This window comes from Abramis brama (assembly GCF_963993115.1).
Source record: "Abramis brama genome assembly, chromosome: 16".
Lineage (NCBI taxonomy): Eukaryota > Metazoa > Chordata > Actinopteri > Cypriniformes > Leuciscidae > Abramis > Abramis brama.
The window spans coordinates 22,853,445-22,861,961 of NC_139978.1; the positions used below are offsets into that span (position 1 = coordinate 22,853,445).

General features: G+C 46.4%; 1 protein-coding gene across 3 annotated transcripts in view; it reads right to left on the bottom strand.

Moving 5' to 3' along the window:
- celsr3 (cadherin, EGF LAG seven-pass G-type receptor 3) overlaps positions 1-5,697 on the bottom strand; it is a 49,920-nt gene extending 44,223 nt beyond the window's left edge. For all 3 annotated transcript variants that reach the window (XM_084087460.1, XM_084087461.1, XM_084087459.1), the window contains exon 1: positions 498-5,697. In XM_084087460.1, the coding sequence (XP_083943586.1) occupies positions 498-5,415 (4,918 nt within the window). In that variant the 5' untranslated portion in view covers positions 5,416-5,697. The remainder of the gene's footprint in view (positions 1-497) is intronic.
- Between the last annotated feature and the right edge of the window lie 2,820 nt (positions 5,698-8,517).

An 8,517-nucleotide genomic window follows, 5' to 3' on the forward strand; every position in this document is an offset into this window, starting at 1 on the left:
TTGTCTGTAAATAACAAATCACCATTTATAACCTTTCAAAAGCCATAATTATGTACACTTCCCAGCAATGCCATCAACAACATCAGCTGTTGTGGCCAAGCAATGCTCCTCTCAGCACTTACACTCTCTCATGTTACCACTGAGACTTCTGAAGGGTATTGTTACCTGCTAATATCAGTAAGAGATCGAGCCAGCATAAAGTCATTTACATTGATCGCTAAATGCCTTTAGAGGGAAAAATGCAAGTCAAGGGTCAGCTCTCTCCAAAGATATCTTCTATTCTTTCCATTTTGCCACTTACATAGACTCTGCACTGACACATTGCCTTCAGCAATATTTCATAATAGAGCTCTGAAGAAAAGAGTTAGCAAAACCAATTTGACCTGATTTGATTTCATCCTCATGACCTTAATAGCCCTTGCTTCATTTCCCCATTTCTTCCTTTTCTTTCTCCCTCCCCCTCTCCCTCACATCTTTCCCTCTTTCTTTGGTCTTACCAGTGACGGTGATGAGCATCGGGGCCACCAATGGTCGGTTGTTGTCCAGTTTCCGGCTGAGGCGGATCTCCCCACTTGTGTGGTTCAACAGCAGCAGGTGCAGCTCATTTCCACGATCTATAGTGTAGTAGAGACGATCTGAAACATCTGGGTCATGGGCAGGAACTCGTCCAATAACCCCACTTGGGAAGGTGTTGGATCGATTGGATACAAAGTTGTTAAAGATGATTTGAAAGTCTTGCATTTGAGGCCCATTATCATTTTGGTCAACCAGTCGAATGCGCACAGTGGCACGACTAACTAGCGGCGCTGACGTGGCCTGGACAACGATTACATACTCGTTCCGTGTTTCATAGTCAAGGTCAATTAGAGAGGTGAGTTCCCCTGAAAAAATGTCCATCTGGAAGATTTCTGGAATATTGCCTTCCACAATTTGATACATAATCTGAGCGTTTTGGCCCTCATCTGGATCAGTCGCTGTTATTTGAGCTACGACGGACCCAACGGCGCTATTCTCCTTGACTAGAACCTCAAAATCATCAGCAGGGAACACAGGAGCATTGTCGTTGACATCCATAACACTGACTTGAATGTGTACAGGTGTACGCTGAGGTGGAACACCGCGATCCACGGCAAATGCAGTCAGCTCGTAGAAGGGAACACTTTCACGGTCAAGCCTCCTGACGGTTCGGACTATCCCAGAGGTCGGTTCAATAGTGAAATCGCCATCACCATCCTCTCCATTTTGGAATGTATACTGGACACGGCCATTGGCATGAGCATCACGGTCAGTAGCAGAGATCTGTAGGACACTAGTGAAAGGTGGAGCATCCTCACTGACTCCACCCTGATACCTGGGGCTCTGGAACTGAGGTGCGTTGTCATTTACATCATTAACGTTGACCTCCACATATGTAGTGTCAGATTTCTGTGGGATTCCGTTGTCACGAGCAGTGATGGCAAGAGTGTAAGTCATCTGGTCTTCGTAGTCTAGTTCGGCTTGAAGTGTGATCGCTCCGGATGCAGGGTCGATACGAAACTGTGGAATATTGTCCTCCAGGTAGTAAGTGATACGTGCGTTTTCTCCAACATCATCATCTGTGGCACTTATGACCACCACGGTGCTGCCAGGAGGCCGGTCCTCATTCACACTTACTGAATAATGAGCGCTCTGGAACACGGGCCGGTGTGTATTGGCATCTGTAATGTTGACGTGCACCTGACAGGTGTCGTGGAGAGTTCTGTCAGAAGCAGTGACTGTTAGCACGTAGCGACGTTCCTGTTTGTAGTCCAAAGGCAGTGCTAGGGAGACAAGTCCTCCGCCACTGGCTGTGCTAATGGCAAAGCGATTACGTGTGTTTCCCCCGGTGATTTGATATGTGACGGCGCTATTCACATCACGGTCAACTGCGGTTACGCTGACCACACTTGTTCCAACAGTTGCGTCTTCATTTAGTCTAACGTAATACTCTTTTTGTAGAAATTCTGGTCGGTTATCATTAACATCCATTACTGTTATCGTAACGCTAGCTGTGGCGGAAAGAGGTGGGGCGCCATAATCTCGAGCCTCAACACCGAATAAGTAGTGCTCTACCGATTCACGGTCTAGCTCTGAGCTCACTGTCACCCAACCAGTGGCAGAGTTGATCACAAACGGTGTATCTGTGCCAGTCCCCGTCAAACGGTATTCCAGGCGTGCATTGTCACCATTATCTGTATCAATAGCTTGTATGTGGAGAATGGAGTGACCGATAGGAGCGCTCTCCAGCACTGAAGCCTGGAAAGGTGTGGATACAAAGATGGGTGGATTATCGTTGACATCGGTGACCTGCACACTCACAATTCCAGTGTTGTTGGAGAGAGGGGGGCGCCCGTTGTCCTGAGCCCGCAGTCGCAGTGTGTACTCACGTTCTGTCTCAAAATCAAGCGGAGCGACCACCTGGATTTCTCCAGTAACACTGTCAATAGCAAACTGTCCTCGGCTGTTCCCACTGATTATGTTGTAGTGCACAGCAGCATTCCCATCTTTATCCTGGTCCGAAGCACTGACTCTGAGGATTTCGGAATGTGGTCGAACATCCTCTCTAACTGCAACCACGTACCGCTTTTGACTGAACTGTGGAACATTGTCATTCTCATCCAACACAGTGATATGGACGCTAACAGTGGCTGACCGTGGGCCCGGCTCTCTCCCCTGGTCACTTGCTTCCACCAGCAATGTATAACGCTCATTTGCTTCTCTGTCAACAATACCTCGTGTTGTGATCAAGCCTGATCGTGGATCAATCTCAAAAGCAGAGCGTGCAACAGGTGCACTTTCTCCAATAAATCTGTAGCGTATATTGGCATTTGTCGTTGAGTCAAGATCTGTTGCTCGCAGCTGTAGAATAGGATATCCCTCTTCCACATTCTCTCGAATTGTTTCGCGGTACTCTGTTTGCTCAAACACAGGAGAGTGATCATTACGGTCAGCCACGGTTATGGTCACCATAGTTGTTCCAGAAAGGCGCGGTGAGCCGTGGTCTGTGACTGTAACTCTGAAGTAGTGCAAGTCCATGTGTTCACGATCCAGAATGTGTGTGGTGGCGAGAAGGCCAGTAATTGGGTCGATTTGGAAGTAATCCATGGACCTGCTGTTCATTAAAGGGGCCATGCTGTAACTGAGTCTGCCTGCCTCACCAGCATCAGGGTCCTCAGCTGTCATAGCTATGACTGAGGTACCAGGAGGTTGGTTCTCAGCAACCTGAACCTGGTAGTTATATTGGGGGAAATGGGGATGTCGATTAGCAGCTCTACGGGAGCGCCCAACAGGAGGGATACCTGTCTGCTCTTCGTTGTACTCCTGCTCCTCTCCTCTCTGGACTCCATCGGTCTCTACAGCTTTTAGTTTCTCACTGTACTGCTTTTTTCGTGTGTTTCTCACCCCATTTACACTATATGCAAGCTCATTTTGTTCAGTATACATTTCCTCTTTGTTTTCATCACTCTCTCTTTCGGACTGAGAGGTGCCATTGCCTTGACCTTTTCTCAGTAAATTTGTCTCTTCTAACACTGTCTCTTCCTTTGTGTCTTCTGCAATTACCCACTCTATGCTTTCCTCCCTTTCTCCCTCTACATGCTGTCTGTCACCCTCCCCCCTTCCCTCCCCTTTCACCCCGCCCTCTATCTGTGCCTCCCTCCTACCGCACTCAGCCGCGGCTTCCAGCTGCTCTTCTTGCTGGCTGACACCCTCAGCTTGTAATGACACCCGTTTACCGGACTTTAATTGCGGCCGCGTGGCTCCCCCATCGGCGCTTAAGCTGTCGTCGGCGCTGTAGTCACCACACTCTGCACGCGCACCGGAGCAAGGAGAAGGAGAGCGTGCGCTTTCCCTTTTTACAAAGTCGCGCTCTTCATTGCCAGGAACATTTTGAGTTTCAGTTGCATTTTGATCGCCAGGACTGCTGCTGTTGTTGTGGTTATTATTACGATTTTTGGCGCAGTTGTTGTTATTGTTACTGTTCCAATTCCTCAGCAACAAACTTTCAGTAAAGTCACTCGAGTAAGCGAGATCATGCACGGAGACTGGCGCTGTCCACTGAACGGGTGCTGAATATTCTCTCGCGCGCTCTGTGTGATTGCCTCGCATGTGAATGTGTGAGTCACGAGAACGTTTAGGAAAGTTTAGCTCGATTAAGAGGTAGATATGTGATGCATTATGACCCCTGGGAATGGCAGTAGCAGATGAGTCAGAGTTGTGTACATCACCGATATAAGACGGAGCAGCGCTGATCCCAGTTGATCTATTATAATGAGTCTTTCTGTCATCAAAGCAAGTCCCAGTTCTGACCCAGTCAGCCTGTGTCATTAAATCCCGAGCATCAGTCCGTTTGAGTGTACAAGAATACTTCAATGGACTATTCCGATCAGACTTTGCATGCACAAATTGTACTTTTGAGCTGTTATTTGAATATGTGGTGTTTGTATTTTCTCTTGCTTGCCTTTCACAAACAGCGTAGCGCCCCAGAGAAATGTTGAACCGGTGCCAGTTACTGCTGTGCCAGGCTGGATGCCTTTCAGAACAACCTGTGATCCGGTGTGACTCGAGACAGCTGCTTGCTTCGCTTCCAAGCCCTAGAGAGAGCTGCCGCGCGCACGGTTCCGAGCACCCGCGGGTATTTTCACAGCTTGACCCGTTCCAGCCCTCTCTGGTGAGATCGATAACATTCAGGGTGCCTGAAAGGGGACGGTCCGCTGTCGCTTTGTGCAATTTATTGGCGTCCGAAACCACATTAGAATGAGAATGGGCTTTTAATAACGACCGAGTTGATGTCTTGGCAGCGGCAAACTCCCGTTTTGGGTGACATGGGCAGTGCTTAGGCCTGGATTTGCTATCTGCGGGTCTAGAGTTATCCAACAAGCTTTGTACAACAACCCTCCCCGTGTCGAGGCGCGTCTGTGGCCGCGAGCGCGTTCTAGTCCTTTGTATAGTCCTTTTTTTGCCATACTGAACCGGAGAGGCGAGAACACGAGAAACAACGCCCTTCTCTCCGCTGCCACCGTTACTCCAAAAAGGCTGGGGATGACAGCGTCCGGTGTGCGCCGCCGGTTCTGATACCCATGTACTAGAATTCCGGTAATCCGTACTCAACGGACCTGAGGAGGTTCCCACTGCACTTGACCGTAAGCAGTGCAATTCCCGTCTATGCGACCGTACCGTCCGTGCAGGGTGGATCTTCCAATCGCCCCCAGCCAGAGCCCCCGCTACCGTTCCGTCGGGCAGGCTGGCGATTTGAGCGTCTCCGGGGGCTGGGTGGGTGCACTGAGAGCGGCAGCACGGCCCTGCTGCACTCCCCGGGATAACAGTGAACAAAGAGCTGAGGAAAAGGAGAAACAACAGCGGCGAAAGCGAGCCCAAGTCCAGTAGCAGTGCAGCCATTAGTCTGGTGAAATCCTTTCTCTCTCTCTCCCCTTTCTCCCCTCTCTCTGAACCGAAGTGTCTTTCTTTCTCTCTCCAAACGCCGGCTAAGTGGCCACCTCATTCACCACCGCCCGACTCCTTCCGCCGTGCTCCCCGGTCGCTCGGTGATCCCGGGAAGCTCGCATCTACTCTCGGTGTTTGGTAGAGCTCCGGCTAGCAGCGACACGAGCGCAGCATCTCTCATTCACATCCAACATGGCTCACAGCGAACCCGGTGCTACCCTCACTCCTCCCCCTCTCGCTTCTTTCTTTCTCTTGTCCCCTCTCTCTCTCTCTCTCTCTCTCTCTCTCTCTCTCTCACTTATACGGGAATGGTTCGTTCCAGTGTGGGCAAGGCTGTTTCCTCTCAGATGACGCCATGTCCACCGCTGGAGAGGTAGCCTACTACAGGCGTGACAATATCAAAATGAAAAACGATATAATTAATTAGACGCGTGAAAACGGAAGAATGTATATCCATAAAAACTCAATAAATCTACAGATTATTTAAATGATATACTGTTAATACCAACCTTTTATATCTAAAAATATAGGCGACATCTTCCATATTAACACCTGTAACAGAAAGCCACACGATGATGTCTCAGTGGATAACGAGTGACTTTCCCCTTGATCAATGGCTAAGACAAAAAATATATAAAACACAATGTAATGCGCAAAAAAAAAAAAAAAAGAACTAAAAAACTTTAGCACAATAAAATTTTACCATATACCAATTTAATCATCATACATATTTCTAAATATAGCCTAGGCTATATGATGAACTAGCCTATAGGCCTTCATAAAAAAAACAAAGTTTAATCAGCAAAATACCAAACATATTCTTTATTTTTAGTGTGCGAAAAAAACTGTAGCCAATATCAACGTATGGGGGGTTGTGTTATAGCCATAAACTGCATAAAACAAGGTTGTAGCTGTAACAATCATGTTGTCCACCTGTGACGTCATGCCTTATTCAGTTTTCGATTTCCCAAGGCGTATTTTTTCCATTCAATGTATTGCATTTATATCACATTTTCTTTTTCTTTTCTGCCAGCTCTACCTCCTATTCAGACACGGTCATGTTTTAAATGTATTGTTTGACATGGAGACATTTTTTTAACTATGATTTTTGTTTTCCTGTTTTAAATCACACTGCATGTGGGTGAATTTCAGAGGCGCGTGTCACAGCCCTGTATGGCGGATGTGAAATCCACGCTTAGTCAGAAATAGACTTGCGCGTTACAAAAACCAATCTGTGTCTCGCAGTCTGCCTGCCACTGACACGGTTGGAACAAATCCACGAATGTTGAAAAATTCATACGGCTCAATTATACTGTGCGCGCGCACGCCCTTTCTCTCTCTCTCTCTCTCTCTCTCTCCATAAGCTGCCCTCGCGCCCCACTGTTTTCTCGTGCTGCTGTAGTCTGAGCTGAGCAGAGATGACTGTGGTAAAGGACTTGTGCTTTCTTTGTGCATTCACCAGTGATGTCTAAGCAGGAAAAAAATGATTTGCGAATTTTCCTCATAGACTGTGGAGGATGAGATTCATGTCTCTTTCTGCGGGCATGCCTGTGTGTAGGCCTATGTCTAGACGCTTGATGGTATTATATCACACAGTCACGGCAGACCTAAATCACATTAAGTGATGAGGAGAGGGATTCCCATAACTGAGAGCTTCCTCTGTGAAACCTGAGTGATAGACTGATGGGTAACGCCTGCAATTCAGCGCTCGCCAAACACCCTCTGGGAAGTGCAATCATATTTAGAGTCATCATTCCCAAAATAAAGCAGAGCCCATAATTCAAATCCTTGCATGTCATGAAAATGCATATGATCTGAATTTCAGCATTTCTCAATGCCCACACTGGTGAATGAACATTTTATAAGGATTTATATGAGCATTCCTGTAGCTCAAACAGTAAAGGCCATGGGTTTGATTCGCATGGAATGCATGAAAGTCACTAGTAAAGAATGGAAAGCAAGTCACTTTTAAGCATCTGCCAAATGCATAAATGCAAATGGATCAAATGTGAGTGCAACAAAGATACTTCAAATTACTCCAGGAAAAACATTTTAAAACAATAATCCCTAAACCAGTAATATGTTGGATCAAATGTGATCAATATTCATAAAATTACCCAGGTAAACATTTTAATTTTTTTTTTTTTTTATCTAAGCCAGTTACAGATTGGTGATCTCATGAATATGTTGGATCTAATGTGAATGCAAAAATTACCCGGGGTAAAAATCTTCAGAACCAGTGACCTTGGACTATATCTTGGAGTAAATGTGGAGTAAATGTGAACACACACATACACAAATGAAATTATCTCTACGGTAATGTATTAAACCTTATCTGATGAATATCTTGGATCAGATGTGAATGCAACAATGTAAAGACTGAAAAAATAAATAAAAAAAATCCCTGAACCATTTAAAAATGAGTGTACAGCACCTGATCTTTTCACAGACAGCGCTCATGTCCTGCATGTCCTGCTGACTGCTGAGATCCATAGCTCAAGTCTCAAAGGCGTTGATATCTGTAGATTTTGAAGTTGGAATTCAAAGTGAGTAAAAAAAAAAAAAAAAAGACAGTCTCACGCATTTCTGTGTCCAAAACCACAAGAACCAATATTACAGTGCTTTAATATCAAGCACAATCTTGTTATATTCATGCCTGCATCAACTTTGCACTAAACAGCGTTGCACAAAATGATTAATAAGCCGCCTATCTGCATGAGACTAAAAAAAGACAGTCTCTTCTGTACAGCCTTTGTGTGTGCGGGTTTTGAGATGAGAAGAGTTCTAGCTCTAATGGGCTGATTTGTAATCCCCAAAAATCCAGCCTGCGGATTACAGGGGCGCACACTTCACAGAGCACACCTGGGGTCTTTTAACTCACATACACTCACACACATTCAGGTAAGCTGTCAGCTGCAAGGCCACAGCTATTCTATGAGTTACCATGGGAACGGCAAGAGTAGGGGGTACGTTCCATCAAGAAGAGGGGGTTTGTTTTCGTGTCTCACCAGCACTGTTGATCTGTAATTGTTTGCATCCGGCAGACCCCCTCCCTGC